At 53.0% G+C, this 23,508-nt stretch overlaps 1 protein-coding gene across 1 annotated transcript in view; it reads right to left on the reverse strand.

The window, feature by feature from the left end:
• The window catches only part of LOC123378542 (unconventional myosin-X-like), a 277,407-nt gene extending 265,754 nt beyond the window's left edge, over nucleotides 1-11,653 (reverse strand). The window contains exon 1 of the mRNA XM_045032485.1: nucleotides 11,552-11,653. Within this exon, the coding sequence (XP_044888420.1) occupies nucleotides 11,552-11,572 (21 nt within the window). The 5' untranslated portion in view covers nucleotides 11,573-11,653. The remainder of the gene's footprint in view (nucleotides 1-11,551) is intronic.
• Nucleotides 11,654-23,508: the final 11,855 nt, after the last annotated feature.

Raw genomic sequence — 23,508 nt, forward strand, 5'->3', positions numbered from 1 at the left:
CTGGCAGAAGGAAGAAAAGAGGAGGGGGCCAGAAGAGCACAAGGAGGGATAGGCAAAGGAACCGGGAGAGAGGATGGAAGCAAAAACAGCAGGACAAATGCAGGTGGCCTGCTGAGACAAGGCAGACACACCCCACAAGGCAAATGGGCTAATCTAGGGCCAAGCAGGAGCCCCGGAAGCTCCCTAGAAGTGTGGGGAGGCCACCAGTGCACGAACCAGGCTCACCCTCACTCCACCCCTTCCTCCCAGGACCCACTCTAGTCTTGCCTCTTCCCCCAAGGCCTTTCCTCGCTCCGCCTCTTCCCCCAAGGCCCCTCCCCCCCCATCACTCATCCTCAAGGCGGGTAAGAAGTGGGAGGGCATAGTCCTCCCACTTCTAAAAGTGATGGCGTCATGGCCTCCTGGCCTGGCGACAAGGCTAGCCAAGGGAGAGTAGAGTCAGTCAGTTGGCAGCCCTGAGTTGTAAACAATATTGGTAAAGTTAATCCATGGCACAGAGGCAATTACGTATTTATAGTAGAGTCCACAATGTCCCAGCAACTTCACTGAGAAGACGCATTAGGGAGGGTTTGTGAATTTCTAACTCTCCAACGGGATGAGTGTTTTGCCATTTATGGTCAGAGTTACTTACTCCAGGTCCCTTTGCTCTTCACGTCACCCCCACGTCTATTCTATTCCTCACTCTACCTGGCTCCCCGCCCACATGGCAATCCTCTCCCCATTTTCTGCACATAAGGTGCTGCCACCTGGTTCCCTTCTCCCTCTTGTGAATGGTTCTGGTCCTTGAGGGGAGCTTATGTTTCCTCCCATGTACCAAAGCTACTAATGAGGGCAACTCTGCTGGCTCCTCACCACCCAGGCCGGCTCCAGGCACCAGCAAAGGCTGTAGTCGCTAGGAACCCTTCTTTTCAGGCTTGAAGATACGTACCATATTCAGGGCTCAGATTCAGTCAGTATATACCAGTCTGATGTACAAGCATCTCTTTCATGCTTGTGCTGCCTGCTTATTCTCCAGGATCTAAGCTTTAATTTAAAAAAAAAAAGTGATTCTCTACCTGTTATGGTTGCTGAGATACACCTGGCTCACGTTTTTTAGACTAACCAATACAGTGACATCTGCCTGAGTCTGCAGATCTCAAACCATAGCCCTTAAACTGCCCCACCGATCTCAGTGAGAGCACTGCTGATACTTCATGTATCTACTATGTATGTAGGGAAAGAGAGAGATCACATTATGAAGATTATGAAGGAAAGGAAGGTGATCTGGAACAGTCAACATGGATTCACCAAGGGCAAGTCATGCCTGACCAACCTGATTGCCGTCTATGATGACATAACTGGCTCTGTGGATATGGGGAAAGAAGTGGATGTGATATATATTGACCTTAGCAAAGCTTTTGATACAGTCCCCCACAGGATTCTTGCCAGCAAGTTAAAGACATATGGGCTGGATGAATGGACTATAAGGTGACTAGAAAGCTGGCTATATTGTCAGGCTCAACAGGTAGTGATCAATGGCTCCATGTCCAGTTGGCAGCCGGTATCAAGTGGGGTGCCCCAGGGGTCTGTCCTGGGGCCAGTTTTGTTCAAGATCTTTATTAATGATCTGGATGATGGGATGGATTGCACCCTCAGCAAGTTCAGATGACGCTAAGATGGGGGGAGAGGTAAATAAGTTGGAGGGTAGGGATAGGCTACAGAGGGACCTAGACAAATTGGAGGATTTTGACAAAAGAAATCTGATGAGGTTCAACAAAGACAAGTGCAGAGTCCTGCTCTTAGGACAGAAGAATCCCATGCACTGCTACAGGCTGGGGACTGACTGGCTAAGAAGCAGTTCTGCAGAAAAGGACCTGGGGTTTACAGTGGATGAGAAGCTGGATATGAGTCAGCAGTGTGCCCTTGTTGCCAAGGCGGGTAACAGCATATTGGGCTGCATTAGTAGGAGCATTGCCAGCAGATCGAGGGAAGTGATTGTTCCCCTCTATTCAGCACTGGTGAGGCCACATCTGGAGTATTGCGTCCAGTTTTGGGCCCCCCACTACAGAAAGGATGTGGACAAATTGGAGAGAGTCTAGCGGAGGGCAATGAAAATGATTAGGGGGCTGGGGCACATGACTTACGAGGAGAGGCTGAGGGAACTGGGCTTGTTTAGTCTGCAGAAGCGAAGAGTGGGGGGGATTTGATAGCAGCTTTCAACTACCTGAAAGGGGGTTCCAAAGAGGATGGAGCTCAGCTGTTCTCAGTGATGGCAGATGACAGAACAAGGAGCAATGGTCTCAAGTTGCAGTGGGGGAGGTTTAGGTTGGATATTAGGAAAAACTTTTTCATGAGGAAGGTGGTGAAGCACTGGAATGGGTTCCCTAGGGAAGTGGTGGAATCTCCTTCCTTAGAGGTTTTTAAGGTCAGGCTTGACAAAGCCCTGGCTGGGATGATTTAGTTGGGGTTGGTCCTGCTTTGAGCAGGGGGTTGGACTCATGAGGTCCCTTCCAACCCTGATATTCTATGCTGTAGTCAAGCACAAGTTATTGTACTTAATTTTGGCGTAACTGGGTGAAACTGAATGGCCTGTGCTATACAGGAGGTCAAAGCATATTATCCCATGGTCCCTTCTGGCCTTAAGATCTATGAATCTAATCCTGCAATACTCTGTTTGAGACGGGGTGAGCAGCACAGCTCACAGTATCCAGATGAGGCTGCACCACTGACTTATAGGTGGTATTATAATATTTTCCATATTATTCTCCTTCCTATTCATTAAGCATCCTAATATCTTGTTTGCTTTTCAACTGCAAGTCAAATTTTACAGGTTAGAACCTTGTAAGATATATGAGTAGTTCAATTTTTATCCTCCAGTGTGTGTTAATTTCCTCCACAGGTGCATCCAATGTTACAAAGGAAATGGACTTCCTGCAATATTGTAGTAGATCATTTACTGAGTAATATGCAATTGTGGAATAAAAGACCACACAGATGCACAAGAAGGCAGGGGGACATTTAAATCTCAATGTCCTGTTTTACAAGATTAAAGTTGTAACCTTAATATTACATTTAAATAGTTAACAAATTTTCTTTAAAATAAAGGGGATAAAGGAGAAACACAGTGCCCCATTGGCAATTAGCAATTAAATAATAAGGGAGGTGATGAGCAAAGCCTGAATTGTAAGAAACGGTTTGGTGAGAGATGAAATGGCAGCTGCAGACTGGCGCCCAAGAGAGATGTGTGTTCCTCATGTGTCTTTCCTTGGAGGGCTTCCGTCCAAGAACTTAGCAGACCCAACCTATAGCTAAGCTTATAAGATCTGACAAGGTCACAGCTAATGGGAGTATGGCTGCAGACTGAAGCCCTGGGAAGAGAGTTGACAGGAACAGGAATCGAATCAGCGTAAGAGCCTTCTGCTCTGCAGCCCCTGTATCAGGAACAAGGCTCCCCGTCTTACCTGAAATGAGAGGGAGAGTCACTCCCTTCTTCCCTTGCTGTGTCCCAGCTTCTCCCTACCTCTGTTGCAGTTTATCACTGAAGAGTATTTTGGGGAGATTCACATAAACTGTGAGATTCTACAAAGTGGAGATTTGCCTTGAAATACACATGCTTGCCCCAGTAATGCAGAGATCGCCAAGGTCATTAATTGCATTAGTTTGTATTAGAAGATGTGGGTTTGGTTTTACTCACAATTTTCAAGTTGGGCATACAGAGTCCACTAGGTAATCACATCTCACCATTATCTTTCCTCTTCCCCAATTCCATATATTTATTACTCTCTGGTTAGACTGTAAGTTCTGTGAGGCAACGACGGTCTCTTGCTATGTGTTTGTGCAACACCCACCACAATAGGGCTTACGGCCTCCGGGTGCTACTGCAATATAAACAACAACAGTATTTGCCTCCATCCCATTGCACACTCTGCCACCAACACTGCTTGAACGAGGGACAGAAGTGTGGGATGCTTTAGGATAATGGCTACCTTGCAAGTGGGACCAGTACCCTCACCACCAAGAGCTGGAGAACTGTGTTTTATGCAGCAATACTCCTGTCTCCATCGGACATGTAGCCAACTGGTTGAATGTAAAGACATGTTCACTAGCTTGTAACTACAGGACCCCTCCCTGCATGCTGGGCTGCTGTCTGCAGAGTGTGCTTCTGGGAACAGTTCTAGGACCTGGGAAAGTGTGGCTCAGAATAGATCAAATTGTTCCCTGTGAACTGGAGCAAGGACTTCAGAGCCCTCTCCTCAGATCTCCCATAGGATTCCCTGCCACACCACACTTCCTCCTCTGCACAACAGCCCACCCCCCGCATTCCTATAGCAGGAAGGTGCAGAACCTCTGAGTCCTTCTCCTTCCAAGGCATTTCCCAGCAGCTGTTAACACATGGGTGCGCTGCTCACTATTATCTGGAGTGACAGGATGTCACATGAGGTCAATGTCAACAAAGTCAGAGTTAACTAACCATTCCCTTTTCTCACCCAGGGAAGAACCAATCACAGCAGATAAGGCTCAGTGGATCCCTCCTGTGCCTCTGGCCACCATCCATCTCTCATGGATTCTACCTTACCTGAACTGGGGGGGGGGGGGAGCAGCTGAAGGAGAATTTCTATTTGAATATGTCCAACCAATGACAAGTCACTCCTTTAATTACCAAGGTGTCTCCCTGCAGTAGCAGGGGATTGGATTCAGTGATGTAGGAGGTCCCTTCCAGTCCTACATAGAAAGGAGCCAGCATTAACCAGGACCACTGAAGTAAGTGGCGCAGTGAGCCAGCAAGTTTATCACTGCATCATCCCAGTGAGATGCACCGTTCCTCCCTCTACAAACAGAATCAGCTGAATGCTGCAAAAAACAAAAAAAAGCCGTTTATCCTGTGATAAGTCCTCGGCTGGAGTCGGCTTGCGAGAGCCATTTGCCTGCCACCTGTTCCAAACTCTGTCTGCTCAAATAATTTGCAGACCAGAGGGGGCTGGACTCATCAGATAAGTGGGTCATCGTGACTTGCTTGGCCCATTTTTCTAAGCTCATGCAGCTCCAGTACAGCCTCCTATGGGGGCAAATAAGCCAAGACTCTTCCAAGCCCACATGCTCGCCCAGTGAGAACCATTCCTTTCATCACTAACACAGTGGCAGGTACTAGTCCAAAGGGAACAGGGAGGGGGCGCTTGAGGTCACAGACTTTGGAACACAAGAAGCTCCCAGGCTGGAATGTGAACAACACAGACCTTCCCAGTTCAGTACTTGCATGTAAGACTCCAGAAGAAGAAGAAAAAGGTGAGAGGTGTTTGTTTTGTTAAGCAATTTCAGCTGCATTCTCCCAAGATTCAGTTCCTATTACCCCTCCTTTGGGTCCCAAGGAACCAGAGCACCAGCCATCACTCACCCTAGCAGAGAGGCCAGGACAGCTGCAGCTCTCATTCCCCGGGCACCCAGGGAGAAGCAGCACAAACCAATGAAACGCAGTTTTAAACTGGCAGAGACTTTTCCCCCTTGGGAATCTGATACGGAGGATTTATTTTAAAATAGCAGCAAAAAAAGCTTTGCATTTTGCTTTAAGGGGAAAAGGAGAGATGCCCAGCCCCTAAAAGACTGGCACTTCCCAGCCTACCAGCAGCCACGTGAATACAAAGGGTTTGTCTACATGGGGACACTCTGGAAAGTTAAGACAAATCCACTAAAGGTGTGACATTAACATGGCTAAGGTAAAGTGCATTAAACCTCTGTGGGTTTAACCCACACGCTCATTCAGAAATATTAACACTTGGCTCCTGTGCAGCGTTCTTCATCAGCGGCTCTCCAGGTGCTTCACACAGGAAGTCAGTGTCATTGTCCTTATTTTACAGACGGGGAAACTGAGGCACTAGGAGGTAAAGTGATTTTCCCAAGATCATCCAGCAGGCCAGTGGCAGAGCTGGGAACAGAATCCAGGTCCTAGCATCTCAGGCCAAGGTTCTAGTCACTATGAAACACTGCCTTAGTGCACTCTAGTTTAATCCTCCTTCCAGTGAGCTAAGGCCAGGTGACTTCTGAATGGAAGCATCCCCACAGGGGTTTAATGTGATTTAAATTCACACCTTTAATTTATTCGTCTTAACTTTCCTGAGTGTTCCTGTGCAGAAAAGCCCTAAGAGGAACATGTCAGTGACTGCAACAGATGCTGCTCATCAGTAGAGACTGACGCTGTGACTAACCCAGTGGCCATCGCCTGACTGCAAAGAACAGAAGAGGGAAGGGTGCAGCGTCTCCTTTAACCCCAGCCCTGACATTCCTGCTCCTCAAGGGGAGTCAGAGAGCAAGTCACATCCTCTGGGTCTCACCCACATCCGGCCCACATGCCAGACACGCAGAGAAAGCAGAGTCCATCACCACTCCCTACAGTGCTGGTCGGCCCGAGCCCCTCCCCATCACAGTCTGGGCACGGAGCACACTGCAGCAGCCGTGCAGGAAGGCAGCAGAGTAAAGACACCATTTCAGCTCCTCTCTGTAGCCACATTTTGCCACTCATATAGAGATCCTAAACCTTGGGTCTGGCTGACCTGTGCTTGGCATGTGACTGTGGGGAGGAGGCAAAGGCAGCCATGCACCAGTTCTCTGATCCCCCAGAAACCACTGGGGGTGATCTGACCCTTGCTCTAAATTAAGGTGGCCTCCAGGTAGCTCTGCTTTACAGCCATCTGCAGTACCCCTCCAAAGGGCCATCCCAGAAGCCAGGGATCACCAGAGCACAGTGCTGTCTGTCCACCTCCCTCTCCCAGAAGGCAGTAAGAGGCAAGATGAAGAGCTGGCTACACTCTCTCTACACCACCCAGTGGTTTCTCACCATCAAGCAATTCCCAGCTGGCCAGCTAGACCTACTCTATGTAAGGCTCCTTTGCACCACTGGGGCAGCAGGAAGCCACCTTATCGTGGTGGAGGCCCTAGCCCATAATCTTTGGGATCAGTTTACAAAGGATCCAGCTGGTTCTTCTTATCTGGAATGCTGCATTGCCCTGTGCTTATCACATGGTGTTTACACTGAGCACCTTGGAGACCAGCAAGGACATGGGGCTTTAAGTTATCTAATGTGAGAGGTGACCTCCCTCCCCTGTACCTCCTCAGATCAACAGAGCCCTGTGGACACAAAACTTATACCCGCATCTGATCTGCAATCCGCAAACATGGTCCAGGGACATAAAGTGGATATCTGCAGATTTGCAGAGCTCTAGGTATAAAATTTGTATCCGCATCCGATCTGCAAACATGGTCCATGGATACCTACATCCAGGGGTATCTGCAGGTATCTGCAGCTACAAAGCAGATACCTGCAGATTTGCAGGGCTCTATAGATCAGTTCCCTGGGATAGAATCCACCTCTCCTGCAGCATAAATGGGGTGGAGTTGCCCCCTGTGAAAATCCCAGTGCAGTGCAGCACAGTACTCCAACGCAGCCCCCACACACAATGCCCAGCACATCAGAGGAGTGGGTGAAGATGGCAGAGGTGACAGAGCGCAGAGCTCCAGCTGTTCTGGTCTGTGGGGAAGGACAAAAGCCACATTCACACACACAGAGTGTGTTTCCTGTGAGTGCAGGTCAGAGTCTAGCCCTTGTCTAAGAGACGAGCTTGCCCTCGTTCACCTTTTCTCCTCTAGGATCTGTCAAACCCATGATTCCCCGCAGAAGCTGTAGCATAGCCGAGGCTCAGGCATTTTCACAACCATGTCCCCAAGCCCATGTAAGCAGCAAATGGCTCTGTCTACTTGGGGTCACATACATGCTTAGATAGGCCAGGTTAGGCGGATGCTGACTGGCTGGGTCCTGCTGGGAGGCAAAATGCTGAGAGAGAGACACATTTAGAGGATGCTGGGATTCCCTGCTTCAACCTCCCAATTCCATTTAGCCTCTTCCCCAGTCAGTGTGTCAAGCTCCTCAGTGGCTGGTTCTGCTGTTGAGAGGGTAGGAATTTCCCAGCAGCCGAGGGGTGGAAAAGAGGCTTTGATCAAGGGGGCCCCACCGCAGATAGTGAGTCCCATCTAATTAGATGCAGGCAGCACAGGCTCCCAGTAGCATTAGGTTAATCAGCTAATGGATGCAGCAGCCCCTGGCCATGTGCTCTGCAGAGAGACCCTGGGGGCAGAGGCTCCCACCAGGAATCTGTGAAAACATCTGTTCTGATAAAGACAGTGAAGTGGGAGAGGGGACAGGACTAAGCCAATAACTCAATTGCTCCATCTAACCATTGTCAACAGCTAACTCCCTCAAGTCTGGCAGGACCAGTGGTTCCCACTTTGCCTAGTGCGAGGGAGGGACACAGCAGGCAGACACAGGGTTTAATGGCCTGGAAACTAATGCAGGGTGGGAAACCTCCAGCATGAATCCCGGAGAACTGAACTTAAGATCAGCTCACTCAGAGGCGGAGACCCCCAGCAGGAGGCTCACAGAGTTCAGCTATATGCTCCACTCGATGGAAGCTGCCATGCCCACGCAATGCAGACATCTGGTGCCATCGGGAGTGATTAGGAAGGGGAGGGACCCACTTGCAAACACAGAACATCCTTCACCAAGGGAGGTCCTTGGTCTAGACTCAAAATGCAGATTCACTAGCCAAAGGGGGAGAGAAAGAGAGAGGAAAAAAAACTTAGGGAGGGTCTAGGTCTCTAGGGTGCCAGTCACTGCAGTAGCTAGGCACCCTTACAAACAGGCCTCAATTTCCTTTTGGAAAATGGCAGAACCTTGCTTTGCAGGGGCTGCCAGGCTCGTTAGGGGTTTGCAAAGCATTTGAGGGCCCAACGAAGAGAGCTGTGACAAGGGAGTAAAGGACTGATGGGTCTGTCTAGTGGATGTGAGTATGATAACACGGGAGTCCGAGCCATCTGCTGGCATGAAGGTGACTGGGCAACAGCACTGCGGAGAGGCAGGGGAATCACAGACAGGTGTCACTGTGCTGCACGCTCCCACACAGCGTCAAAACTCAGCTTGGGACCTGTGCCACGGGCAGACAGCAAAGCTGCAACATGAACATACAGGGCCGTCCTCACACCTTCTATGGGTCATCTTGATTATCAGTTCAAAGGTTTTTTTCTCTCTCCTGCTGCTGCTAGCTCATCTCAATCGATTGGCCTCTGACAGTTGGTATGGCTACTCCCACCTTTTCATGTTCTCTGTATGTATAAATATCTTTTCTGTGTGTTCCATTCTATGCATCCGATTAAGTGGGTTTTAGCCCACGAAAGCTTATGCTCAAATAAATTTGTTAGTCTCTAAGGTGCCACAAGTACTCCTGTTTTTCTTGCAGATACAGACTAACACAGCTGCTACTCTGAAATCTGACACAGTGAATCCCTTCTCCCATCTCTCTCAATAAGCTCCTTCACCTGAACTAGGAGAACTAAATACATTCGGAGCTCAGCTTCTCTCAGCAGTTCCCCCAGCATCTACTGCTGCTTATAGGGCTTCTGCAGGCCTCACTAGACTGTCACCTGAGGGGAAAGACCCAAACAGCCCCTCCCACCCACAAACAAAACCCAAATCCCTTAACTTCCCCTCTCAGCATCTGCACATTCAAAATTAAAAGTGAGACCCCCAGATCCACCCAGCAAGGGCACCTGTACTGAGGGCTAGTCCTTCAGACAAGGGGCAGGGCACAGAGACCGGGTGGGGGGAAGGGGTAACAGCTGCTCCATGCTGGAGTCTGAACCACAACCCCCAGAACCCCCCATTAAGTGTGGGGAACAGTTACCTCCCATGGTGCTATTGTTACAAACATACACTTTGCAGCTCTGGACTGCTCTGCCAGGGCACAGGGCATGGAGGGTCAGATACACTGGGCCAGACCATCAAGCCCACGTCCTGCATCCAGCAGCAACTAACACCGAATGCTTCAGAGGAAGACAAGACTCCCACAATGCATCTGGCCAAATGTGCCATGCTTCTCATTGGCTGACTTCTCCCTCGATCCTGAGGGGCTTAGCTGACATTCTAAGGCAGGAGGTCTGACTCCCCACCTCGACTGCAAATACTGCAACAGCAACAGGCACGTAGCACTCACCCCACTCTCACCCTCCCGGTACCCCACACCCTCCACAGCTGCTAACATCACCGTGGGCTCTGAGCCTTTCCCCCAGGGAAGGATCCATGCTGGGCAGTGCCCCACACTTTGCAGTGTGGATGCACATTGCCCTAACACATCCGGACTGTTGGAAGATGCCCACACTACACCGTTCAGCCCAGCAGTCATGGCAGGCCACTGAGCATACTCATGTGATGCCACAGGGAGTTGCGGTGTTACTGAGACCTGTCAAAATTGTGACCTAGAGCCTCCATTAGTTGGTCTTTTAGACAGTGAACACAGAAACGGTCAGACCAATGGTCCATCCAGCCCAGCAGCCTGTCTTCCAACAGCAGCAGATGCCAGGTGCTCCAAAGGGACAGAGCAGGGCAGGGCAGTTTATCAAGTGATCTGTCCCCTGTCACCCAGTCCCAGCATCTGGCAGCCAGAGGCTAAGGACACTCAGAGCATGGGGTTGCAGCCCTGACCATCTTAGCTAATAGCCAGTGATGGACCTGGCCTCCATGAACTTACCTAGTTCTTTTTTGAACCCTGTTATAGTTGTGGCCTTCACAACATCCCCTGGCAAAGAGCTCCACAGGCTGCCTGTGAGACATGTGAAGAACTTCCTTTTGTTAGTTTTAAACCTGCTGCCTATTCATTTCATTGGGTGACCCCTAGTTCTTCTGTTATGGGAAGGGGTAAATAACACTTCCCGATTCCTCTTCTCCCAATCAGTCATGATTTTACAGACCTCTCTCATATAGCTCCAGGGCTCAGTGGCCCTTTCAGAAGCCCTGGTTCCCCAGCAGCCTGCTGGCACTGAGCACTGCAAACCAGAGCCATGATCAGCCTCCTGAACAGACACACACAGTGAGAGACTTTCCCAGCCCCAAGGAAATTCCAGCCGAAGGATTCCCATCCCCAGAACGTGACTCTGGCTGGCTCCACATCACGGGAAAGCGGAGTGTTTCCTCTGGTTACTTCTGCATTTACTGGCCCCGAGTTTGCAAGACCTGGGTTCTCGTTCTGGGACAGGGGAGCAGGGGGCTGTCATTTCTCACTGGAGCCTGGCCCGGGACCCGTCCCTCCCGCCACCAGCACTCACACGCGCTTTGCGGGAAGTGTTAGGCGGGTTTCTGCAGCCTCCCCTCAGCTGCGGAATCCGCCCAGCCCCAACCGGCTCCGATGCGCGTCTCCCCGCCTTTCCCACCGCTGCGCAATGCAACGGAGCCGGGCTGAGGGGAGTTTGCTGCAGCTCCCGCACAGCGTCGCTTCATCCAGGTGCTGCATGAGGACAGGAGAGGCTGGACCCGGTTATTCAGGGCTGCGGCTGCCCACTCGGTGCAGCAACAGCTCGGGGGGCTGGCCAGGACCTGGCAGCCCCCAGGGGAGGCCGCCCCGCTGCCTGCAGCGAGAGGGGGGCGAGCCCCGGGGGCTGGTTTCTCTGCCCCAGTTGCGGGAGGCCGCTGTGGGGCCAGGTTTGCCCGCACCCCGTAAGCGTGGCCCCGCCGCCCCCGAAACCCGGCGCTTCCTACCTCTCGGAAGAAGTTTTCCATTTGCAGCTCTCCCGCCGGGTCCCCCGGAGCCGGGTTCTGCCCGGCCGCAGCCCCGGTGGCAGGAAAGGCTGGAAGCCGCCGGAGCCGGAGCCGGAGCGGCCACGGGAAGCTGCTGCCTGGCGCTCACGGCCTCATCCTCGGCGGGCGGGCGGGCGGCGCGTGTCCGTGGGTTGCGCAGCGCGTGTCCTGTGAGGCGCAGCGCGTGTCCGTGGGTTGCGCGGCGCCCCGGCGGCCAAGCAGAGGCCCAGTCCCGCGGCCCCGCGGCGGCTTGAACGGGCTCCGCCGCTGCCGGCCCCGAGGTGTCACGCGGGAAGCGGCCCCAGCCCACGCGCGCCGGGTCTGAGCCGCCCGCGGGACCCGCACTCAGCAGCCCCCGGCTGGCTCCGCCCCGCGCCGCCTCATTGGGGCCGAGCGCGGCGGGCGTCACCTCCCTGCCCAGAGCTGCGCCGGGCACCGAGCCCCCCTGGTCCCCGCCCCCCCCGCGAGCCGGAGCTCGGCCCGGCCCCGAGCCCCCTAGGCTCTGTCTGCGGGCTCGCCGGGGCGCAGACACGGGCGCGGGGCCAGCGCGGGGCTCGAGCGGCACCTGCTAGAACCAGGGGTCCTGGGAGCCGAGCCCCAAGGCTGGGAAAGCCCCGGCGGTGATGGCACAAGCCCCAGGGGGCCTGGGCTGCAGGAGCCGGGGCAGCGCAGGGGAACTTGGGAACGCTGGGCCGTGGGGCGCCCCTCCCAGCCGGCAGGACAGCGTGCGCCCCCCTGCTCCGGCGGAGGGGCAGGGCCTGGAGGCAATGGAGTGATCGTAGGTGCGGGGCTGGAGCTAGGGGGGCTGCCGCACCCCCTGGCTTGAAGAGGTCTCCATTACATACAGGGGTCCCAGTTTGGTTCAGTGACTCTTAGCACCCCCCCCCAATTGTTCCAGCACCAATGTGAGTGATGGGTGCACCTCAGGGGGGAGACTGCTGCACTGGAGACATCTGGAAATACACACACACACACACCGCCCCTTAGCCTGCAGGCCGGGCAAGGAAGGTTCTGTCTCTGTCTGGGCAGCATCCAGCGTAATGGGGCCCACTCCTGTTCCATGCCTCTGGGCGCTACCCCACCACCATCAACACCCAATACTGATGCAGCCTGTGCAGACACAAGCATATGGACAAACACACCGATGCATTGGCACTTGACACGCACTCTTCCTACGCACACAGCACTCCTGCACAGAGCCGGGTGCCAAAGATTTCTAGTTTAAGATTCACAGAGATTTTGTTTCACTGTATTTACTCATTTAAACGAGGCTTTAAGAATTGACAATTGGCTTTAGTGAAATAACAACCTTCTGGGGCCAATAAAGGAACTAGAGAAGGAGAGAGGGATGGGATGGGGGAGGGGAGTGAGAGAAGGATGCTGATAATGGCTATGCAGACTAGGATGCTCATCTGCTACTCCTGTCTTGCTCCTTCCATCACTTCCCTGTCCAAACCTGTACCCTCCTGCTCAGCGATAAACACCATCCCCTCCCCCACCCACACAAACTCCTTGCCCTACATCACACACACATTTAGAAAGAGACTACAAGCTTTTAAAGGCATGAATATCAGTGGCCATATTATGCTCCAAGGCCACAGCAGAGTGGCTGAACAGGAATTCTGGGATATCTCCTTATTCCCTGGAGGCCAATTACAGCACTGGTGCGTGTCCACACCTGATGAGCAGCGCTGGATCACCAGCGCTGCATTCGCTACACCCCAACCAGACCAGGTGTTCAGCCAGCGCTGCAGCCAGGGAGTTGCAGCACTGGATGTGCCCTTCAGGTGTGGACACTTACTAATTGCAGCGCTGGAAAGCCTCCACCAGCGCTGCAACTCGCAAGTGTAGCCATACCCTAACCCTACAGAATATACAGAATGCTATATACAGAGATAATACTGGGATACTGAGTTCTGCTGTCCACACTCTAACAAGGATGTTTAAACATTTGAATGGGTTAAAAAAAAAGCTATCGGAAGGATTCGAGGTCTTGAAAACTTGCCTTCTAGTGAGAGACTAAAGAAGCTAAAGTTTATCTATGAGAAGATTAAGAGGTAACTCAGTCTGTAAAACCTACATCAGGAAGAGATTTCTGATAGGAGAGGTATCTTGAATCGATCAGACAAAGGAATAAGGAGATCCAGTGGCTAGGAGCTGAAGTGAGACAAATTCAGACTAAATATAAGGCACACATCTTTAACAGTGAGGGTAGTTAACCATTTGAGCAATTTATCAGAGCGTGTGGTGATTGTCCATTACCTGAAGTCCTATGGCCTGTATTCTGTGGGAGGTCAGACTAAGGTGATCATAATGGTCCCTTCTGGCCTTAAAATCTATTAAGCTAAACAGAGATAGTTTAAACATTGGGATTGTTAGGGCCAGTAATTCATGATGGACCAGGGCTAAAGACAAGTGCTGCATCCCACTAGAAAGGAAGGATTAGCAGCCCCACTACCATTGGATGAAGCACCTCTTTCTAACCTGACAATTTCTGAGATTCTGGATCTCAAACCAGTCACTTGGCCAGAACTGAACATTGCCGGTGTTCGGCTGCAGGTCAATGGAGTTGGGGCAGGAGGGGGACGGGGGTAGAAACAAATTTGTGGCAAGTTTTTAAAAACAAAATGGCAAGTGCCTGTCCTGAGGTCTGGAATGTGAGACACAGCCCTGGCCTAGATGGGTTAGTGGGCAGAGCCGGGGTGAATCGGTCAGAATTGCGTGTCAAATGCATTGCCGCCACCAGCTACTGCGGATGGTTTAAACACAAAGCCAACACTAGAGAGTGAAACACTGTGTGTGTCTGCTCCATGGTACCTAGTGCTCCATTTGACACCCCAACCTCTCTAGAGCAGCATTTCCCAAGCTTTTCCCCAATTAGTCCAGGTACCTCAAAGAGGCAGGACATAGGGTGGGGTGCACTGACCGTGAAGCGCTGCCTGGGCAGACCTGGGCAGGAGGTCTCTTCATGACTCTGGCAGTACATGTACAGCTTGCGGTGCCAGAAGAGTATTGAACTGAAAGAGCAGCCGAGCTGTCCCTGTGGCAGCCAGCCCAGGATGAGAACAACCCATGAGACAGATTTCAGAGTGGTAGCCGTGTTAGTCTGTATCAGCAAAAAGAACGAGGAGTACTTGTTCACCTAGAGACTAACAAATTTATTTGAGCATAAGTTTTCGTGGGTTACAGACCACTTCATTGTATGCATGCAGTGGAAAATACCATAGGAAGAGAGATAGATATATATATATATATACACACACAGAGAACATGAAAAAAATGAGTGTTGCCATACTCACTATAACGAGAGTGATCAATTAAGGTGGGCTATTATCAGCAGGAATAAAAAAACCTTTTGTGGTGATAATCAGGATGGCCCATTTCCAACAGTTGACAAGAAGGTGTGAGTATAGTAGGGGAAAAAGAAGCATGGGGAAATAGTTTTACTTTGTGTAATGACCCATCCACTCCCAGTCTTTATTCAAGCCTAATTGAATGGTGTCCAGCGGGTCCCACTGTCATTCCTCAGGATCAGAGTCAAAGGAAGGAACCTGGCAAAGGGAGGACAAAACTCAGGTGTGACAGGGGCATGGGTCAGTCACCGAGAAAGGCTGCAAAGAGACTGAACTGTGAGGCCTGCAGGCTGCTGCATGTACCTTTAAGGCAAGTCTAGGAATCTTCCCTGCTCCAGGCTGTGGAGCCTCCCCACAGCCAGGAGAGGCAGAGGCAGCAGAGTGAGTCAGTTTCCTGCTGTGAGGCTTTAACAAGCAGCAAATGTGAGACTGGCAAGGACAAGCAGGGGCAGGAATTCCTCCTGGAAATGAGACAACCCCATGTTCCTCTGCCACAGGGCTGGCACAAGGCAGGGAAGGAGAGTGGCTGGGAGCGAGGCCAGCATGGGCACTCCCACTGCACGAGGATTAGTGTCTGCGGGGCAGGATCTCTAGGAGGAAACATTGTGACACCTCAGTTCTGCAGCCCACCTTCCCCTGATCCATTGCCCGCACTGCGGAGGGGGATCCCCCATGGGTGGAATAGCCAGCGGAGGGGCTGCAGGGCAGGATTGAGGGGCACTGTGAGGAACTTGCCTGCTTCGTGCTAGCTCTAGGCTGTGCTGGGAATTACTGTATTGTAAAATTTGCCACACTAGCAGCAGCAGCTCCTCTGTGACACTGGGGGAAGCGATCCATTCCTGTGAGCAGGAGCCAGCCCCCCTGCCTGAGACGAGAAGCCAGGAGGTCCCTGGTCACTGACCTGATCAGCACTTCAAAGGGGAGAGTGGGCTCCTATTTCCTGCCTCTCTGAAGTGAGATTGCCCTCTAATCTGTGGGATGATGTCACTGGGGTGAGCCAGCCGTGGGGGAGGGGAGGATGCATCACACAAGGAGATGCGGCCTGGGGCATTGGGAGGCAGGCGAGGAGATGTGTGTGTCTGCATTACATCTCTCTGGCTGAAGCATGCATCCAGCCCAGCTTTCTGTCTTATCATGGGCACAAAATCTCTGCTTTCAGAGAGCAGAGACAGCCCAGGAACGACCTTCCCTGATGCAGGAGCCAGGAGACTTCCGGAGAAGGGTCTTCGACAAATGCAGCCTGTCTCTGCCCATCCCGGGGAACATACAGCACATGCAAAGAGCAACTCTGCAGCCGTGGGGTGGCAGGAAGTGAGTGCATACCGACACAGGCTCACGCACACGCATGGAGGGAATCACGCATGCAGGGGTGCAGAGGGACACATGCCCAGACTCCAGAGTCAGCAAAAGCAGCAAGGAGTCCTGTGGCATCCAATAGACTAACAGACGTATTGGAGCATGAGCTTTCGTGGGTGAATCCCCACTTGGTCGGATGCATGTCCAGAGACAGTGACACAGGCACAGGATTCACACTACCAGGCCCTGTTTTCCATCGGTCCTGACCTCAGGCACAAGCACTGCAGCAGGGAATGATGCCCTGGGACTGCCTTTCATCTCCGGGGTTCAGGCCATCTAGTGCTTGGGCATGAGGATGTTTCTAGCCACAGCTCTTCTCCTCTCACATTCCCAAGGTCAAAGGTCATCCACTGCTCAAAATGTGGGGCCAGAAGAGACCCATCCTCGGGGACAGCCCACCCCACAGGACCTTAGCTCTGGGTCTAACAGGCCCTGACTGTACTTCTATTACTGGGGGAGTCAATTATGGGTTGTCAAGGTCCAAATTTCTTGGTCAAGGTACAGTCAAGGTCCAGACTTCAGAGAAAATAATAATAAAAAGCCAACAATGATAAAAAGTAAATACAAAGATTCTGGGGTGTGTTCAAAAGCGGCTGGCGGTCCGGATTCAGCCCGCGGTTCAGCTACTGACTGCCCCTGGCTTAGGGTGCCCTCCTACCTGTCCCGGGGGTGCCTGAGCTAACGTGCTGAGCATTAAGCCGATGCTGCCACCCATGCAAGGGGTTCTGGGCAGTGTACACTGGGGGCTCTTAACAAAATCAGTCTGGGCCTGTCTTTTCCAGCCAGTGGCCTTTCTTTCCTTGAAATGTTGGTAGCTGCCTCCTGCCCCAGCCTGCACCCCAGACCAGCTGGAGTCCTGGCCTCCGCCTGCCCCTGCCTATTCCTCACCCTTCACTGCTTCCTCTGTCCTTGCCTGCCCCACCCCCAGCGCTAACGAGCTATTCCCTTTCTCTGCAATGTAAGGATGATGGATTGATATTGCACAGGCGCTGCTGTTGTTCTGGGGCATGTAGGCTGCTCTGGGGCACTGGGGCCTTTTGAAGGAATTAGCACTGATTCCTCAGAGATAGGATCGTGTTCACATCAGATGTGTCCTCGCTCCAGAGGAATGAGATTAGGGTGGCTGAAGAGGCTTTCACAGGCTGACGTCAGGCACTGCAGCACCTGCTCCCAATGATGGAGAGGAAGGAAGGGAACTGCCTGATGAAGTTCTTAATTTCCCAGCAAGGAGGGTCCTGGGCAGCTCCCAGGAAACCACCCCCAAGCTGGTAGAGAGGGGAAAGATTATTCCCAAGGAGCCGCCCTCAGCCAGTGGGGCCAACTTCAATGGGGATTCACTCAGGCACTGACACTCCCCAACCCCCTGCAACAGGGATTCACTCAGGCACCCACTCGGCCCCCCCTTTCCCCACAGGGATTCACTCAGGCACCGCCCCCCGCCCCCCACAACAGGGATTCACTCAGGCACCTTCACTGCAACCCCTCCCCCCTGGGTTTCACTCAGGTACCAGCACTGCCCCCATCCCCCACAACAAGAATTAACTCATACACCCACACTGCACCCACCCCCACCCAGGTACCGGTACTGACCCCCACCCACAACAGGGATTCACTCAGGTATATCACTGCCACCCACCCCCTGTCCCAGGAGTCACTAAGGCACTGGTACCGCTTCCCCCCTCTTCCCCCAGGGATTCACTCAGGCCCCCTGGTCCCACCACCTCCTAACTGAATGTCACTAGAGTGGTGCAATCCCACCCTGCGCCAGGGCAGCAGGACTGTAACAAGGATGATATCGGCACCCCTTGAACTACACTGATTGGATTATGCTGGTGCAAATGTATCTAGACAAGGCGAAATGTGCCCACTAGCTGTAGCCACCAATCTGCAGCTCAGAACGATAAGCTGCCCTCTCCATTTACACTCCCTGTACCAGACTGACACTGGGAGCAGCCAGGCCCTAGGGGAACATTGCATGGAACGTACACCAGCGTGTTGCTGCCCAGATGCTCTGGGGCAACATCTCTTATGGCTCTGCAGCACCTGCCTGGAACACTCCTTCATTTCCCTGTTGCTACCAGTTACATCTCCCTGGTCCACTCTAAACAATCACTCTCCTTCCTTGGGGGTGACACTCATAAGAACGTCCACACTGGGTCAGATCAAAGGTCCACCTAGCTCAGTATCCTGTCTTCTGACAGTGGCCAATGCCAGGTGCTTCTAGGGAATGAACAGAACAAGTAATGATCAGGTGATCCATCCCCTGTCATCAGCGGCGGCTCCAGGCACCAGCACGCCAAGTGTGTGCCTGGAGCAGCAAGCCACGGGGGGCGCCCTGCCGGTCCCTGCAAGGATGGCAATCAGGCTGTCTGCGGCGGCGCGCCTGCGGGAGGTCCGCTGGTCATGTGGATTCAGCAGCAATTCGGCGGCGGTTATGCCTAATCCGCAGGACCAGGGACCTCCCGCAGGCGAGCCGCTGAATCTGCGGGGCCGGGGGCCTCCCGCGGGCGCGCCGCTCAATCTGCGGGGCCGGGGGCCTCCCGCGGGCGCACCGCTCAATCTGCGGGGCCGGGGGCCTCCCGCGGGCGCGCCGCCGAAGGCTGCCTGACTGCCGTGCTTGGGGCGGCAAAAAAGCTAGAGCCGCCCCTGCCTGTCGTCCATTCCCAGCATCTGGCTGTGACGTTCCCCTGGTGTCATCTGGGCTGGTGATCTGCTAGGTCACTCCAACCCTCGACTCTGGGAGCCACCCCCACTCCTGGGCTGTTCACACACAGCCTCTAGCATGTAAGCTACTCCCAGCTACCTGAGTGAGCACTTTTGACCAGCCGCTGCTTGGATTGTGCAACTGAATGACACTAGCCAATATCTCCAGTCCCAGACACAATCCTAGGAACCTCTGTCTTACAGTGTCTGGTTATGCCCACTGGACACTGCAAGCTTATATGAGTTCATCAATTTAACAAAGAAATTGATATGCACCACACTTGTTCTCCCAAGGAGAGTCTCTGACATGCTTCAAACCAAACGCACTGCTTCTGGTAGAATAAATGAACAGATTTATTAACTACAAATGATAGATTTAAAGTGATTATAAGTCAAAGCACAACTAGTCAGATTTGGTCAAATGAAATAAAAGCACATTCTATAAGTTGATCTTAACACTTTCAGTGCCCTTACAAATTTAGATGCTTCTCACCACAGGCTGGTCGGTTGCCCTTCAGCCAGACTCTTGATCAGCGCTTCAGTCGCTTGGTGGTGGTATCTGGAGCTGGAGCTGGAAGAGAGAGAGAGAGCCTGGGAAACCTCTCTCCCTTTTATCATGTTCTTTCTTCCATCTTGGCTTTGCCCCTCTCCCCCTCAAGTCAGGTGAGCATTACCTCATCGTAGTCCCAAACTGACCAAGGGAAGTGGGGGTGACTCACTCAAGAGTCCAACAGATCCTTTGTTGCTGCTTAGGCCAGTGTCTTTTGTTCCTGTGAGGCTGGGCTGGGTTGTCCCATACATGCCCTGATGAGGTGTGAACTGCCCCTCTGCTTCTGGAGAGTTTTGCCTGGGCCTGTTTTAAGCCATGAGGAGACATTTTCAGCCTCATAACGATATACATGAAATTATAACCTATAACGTTACTGTAACAACAATGCTCAGTGCATCGTGAGTTTTCCAAAGACACCCAACGTCAGTGATGAGATGCCAAAATCTTAGGAACTGGTTCCCTACCAGTTCTTCAGTGGTGGGCCCTTCAGTGCCGCCAAAGACCCAGTAGGGAACCGCCCGGTGAGTACAAGCCCAACATGCCTCCCAAAACAGCCTATCCTCCCCACCATCCAACACCCACCCACATCCTGCCCCTGACTGCCCCCCTCAGAACCTGCAACCCATCAAAAAAAACCCTGACCACCCCCTCTCAAGACCCCCCACCCTAACTGCCCCCCAGGACCCCATCCCCTACCCGCCCCGCTCCCTGCCCCCTGACTACCCCGACCTCATCCACCACCATCCCGACAGACCCCTGGAACTCCCACGCCTACCCAACCCCCCCATTCCCCATCCCCTGACCACCACTCCAGAACCTCCGTCCTCTCCAACTGCTTCCTGCCCCTTATCCAACCCCTCTGCCCAGCCCTGGCCCGGCCCCCTTACCATGCTGCTCAAAGTGGCAGGAGCTGCAGAGCTGCCCAGGAGCGGTCCAGAGCACTGGTGCCAGGCTCTGCAACGGGGGGAAGGCGGGAGAGGGGCTGGGGGAGTCTCCCCAGCCAGGAGCTCAGGTGGGCCAGACAGGACGGTCCCACGGGCCAGAGTTTGCCCACCCCTTTAACAACCAGTTCTAAACTGGCTTCTAAATTTAACAACCGGTTCGTGTGAACTGGCTGCAGCTCACCGCTGCCCGACATGACAAACTTTGCATTGGATACCACACAATCATAAGGATGAATGTGGGGGTGCAGGATGTTCCCCCAAGGTATAGAGCAAGGGTAGGCAACCTATGGCACGGGGGCCGAAGGCGGCACATGAGCTGATTTTCAATGGCACTCACAGTGCCTGGGTCCCGGCCACCGGTCCAGGCGGCTCTGCATTTTAATTTAATTTTATATGAAGCGTCTTAAACATTTAAAAAACCTTATTTACTTTACATACAACAATAGTTTAGTTATATATTATAGACTTATGGAAAGAGACCTTCTAAAAACATTAACATGTATGACTGGCACGCAAAACCTTAAATTAGAGTGAATAAATGAAGACTCGGCACAGCGCTTCTGAAAGGTTGCTGACCCCGGTATAGAGTGTCACACTGGGAGTCAGGCTTAGAGACACCCAGAGCATGGGGTTGCATCCCTGCCCATCTTGGCTAATAGCCATTGACAGAGCTATTCCCCAGGAACTTATCTAGCTGCCTATGTGTTGTGTGAAGAAATACTTCCTTTTGCTTGTTTTAAACCTGCTGCCTAATTGGGTGACCCCTAGTTTTTGTGTTATGTGAAGGGGTAAATAACTTCCTTATTCACACTCTCCACACCATTCATGATTTCATGGACCTCTATCACATCCCCTCTTAGTAGGGTGACCAGGTGTCTGGTTTTCAACTGGAACACCTGGTCAAAAAGGGACCCTGGCGGCTCCGGTCAAAAGCCTGGTTGGCAGTGCTGCGGGGCTAAGGCAGGCTAGTCCCTACCTGTCCTGAGGCACCGCGCTGCACCCCGGAAGTGGCCAGCAGGTCCAGCTCCTAGACAGGGGGGCCAAGGGGCTCCACGTGCTGCCTGAATGCTGGCTCTGCACTCCCATTGGCCGGTTCCTGACCAATGGGAGCTGGGAGGGCGGCTCCTGCAGGCGAGAGCAGCGCATGCCACAGAGCCTCCTGGCCCCCCTCCCTGCCCAGGAGCCGGACCTGCTGGCACTTCTGGGTCACAGCATGGAGCCCCAGGACAGGCAGGCAGCCTGCCTTAGCCCCACTGTGCCGCTGACCAGGAGCCGCCCGCACCCCAACCCCCTGCCCCAGCCCTGAGCCCCCCAAACCTGGAGCCCCCTCCTGCACCCAAGCCCCACTCCTTAGCCCCCCAAGCCCAGAGCCCCCTCCTCCACCCCAGAGCCCTCACCCCCTGCACCCCAACCTCCTGCCCAAGCCCAGAGCCCCCTCCCACACCCTGAACTCCTCATCCCCAGCCCCACCCCAGAGCCCTCACCCCCTCCTGCACCCTAACCCCCTGCCCCAGCCCAGTGAAAGTGAGAGAGGGTGGGGGAGAGCGAGCCACCGAGGGAAGAGGAACGTAGTGAGGGGGGTCAGGGCCGCGGGGGAATGGGCGGGGCTAGGGTGTTCGGTTTTGTGCCATTAGAAAGTTGGCAGTCCTACCTCTTAGTCCAGATTGAACATCATGGCCTCCCTCTGACCATATCTTAGTTATTGCTTGGCCAAGCTGTACTGTTTGAATCTGTTAAAACTGCCCAGGTTTCTCCCTCCCTTGGGCAGGGTTCTGGATCATCTCTCCCTAGCTGCATCTCTGCCGCTGCGGGGGCATGGCTTCCACCTCAGCGTAGTATCGGAATACCTAGTTCCAGTTTTCAAGTTGTGCCCCAGAATGGTTGATTCCTGCCAGAAATTCCTTCCAATCTGCGTGCGTGGAGATGTGCTTTCATAACGTGGCCTTCTGGAGTATAGTCTTGGCTGTGGGATAGAAGCTCCTGGAGTAAGAAAGCTGAGCTGTTTAGGGATGTTCTACCTCCTAACTACAATAGGAACATTAATTCATGAGGATAGCGAGAAGAGAGTCCTCCTCTGCCTTTGTCTCTGTACCTGGTGCACAACTGCTGCCTACAGGACCCAGCCAGGCACACAAAGATGTTACATGGTGTTAAATCATTATCAATGGGGCTGGTCCAGCAGCAGTGAGATTTGCTGACTGGCTGTCTGGGTGCTGAAGACCAGGATGCATTTCATACATTTCCTCTTCCTGGTAACTGCTCTGCTTCTGTAGTTTCAGCCTACAATAATAGTTCCATGCTTCAAGGGAATTCCCCTTCTCATAGCTGTGCAGTTCCTTCAGGCTTGGCATTCTCTGCCCGTCATTTGTGCATGTTCACTTTACGACTCTCCACTTGGTGACCAGAGCCAACACCTATCCCTGCACTGCTTTCTATAGACTCCTGCCCCACAAGTGTAACGTGCACACTGTTATAGGCCTGGTCTACACTGGGGTGTGTGTGGGGGGGATCAATCTAACACAATCAATCTGCACAACTCATAAAGCGGCGAGGGCCATATTACTCCCAAGAAAACAGCTGAGGGCCGAACCCCACTGGTCCTGCTGACCCCCCTCAGTGCTGCCAAGCCCCCCCGAAACACAACACCCCCCCCAGCACTGCCCAGCCCCCCTGAAATACTCCCTCCCTCAGCACCGCCCGCCCCGCGGAAACAAACCCTCCTTCCCCAGCGCTGCCCCACTGAAACAGGGGTATTGAACCTTGGTAATATGTTACAGCGGGCCCCTAAGGTAGTATAATTACGGTAAAAGAAAAATGTCTTTTTGCTGGAAGTAGAATAAGATCTTCCCCCCACTTTGTAATCAATTGTTCTGTTGAATGAATGAGGTGGGACTGAGGAAGGCGTAGAAGGCAGCACCTCCAGACAGCAGCAACCCTTGGAGAGGGGCTGGGAGCCAGACCAGATCAGTAGGACAGGTCAGTCACTGACTCCTCACTCACCTCCTCAGCCCC

The sequence above is a fragment of the Mauremys mutica genome, chromosome 10 (assembly GCF_020497125.1).
Source record: "Mauremys mutica isolate MM-2020 ecotype Southern chromosome 10, ASM2049712v1, whole genome shotgun sequence".
In the NCBI taxonomy this organism is placed as follows: domain Eukaryota; kingdom Metazoa; phylum Chordata; order Testudines; family Geoemydidae; genus Mauremys; species Mauremys mutica.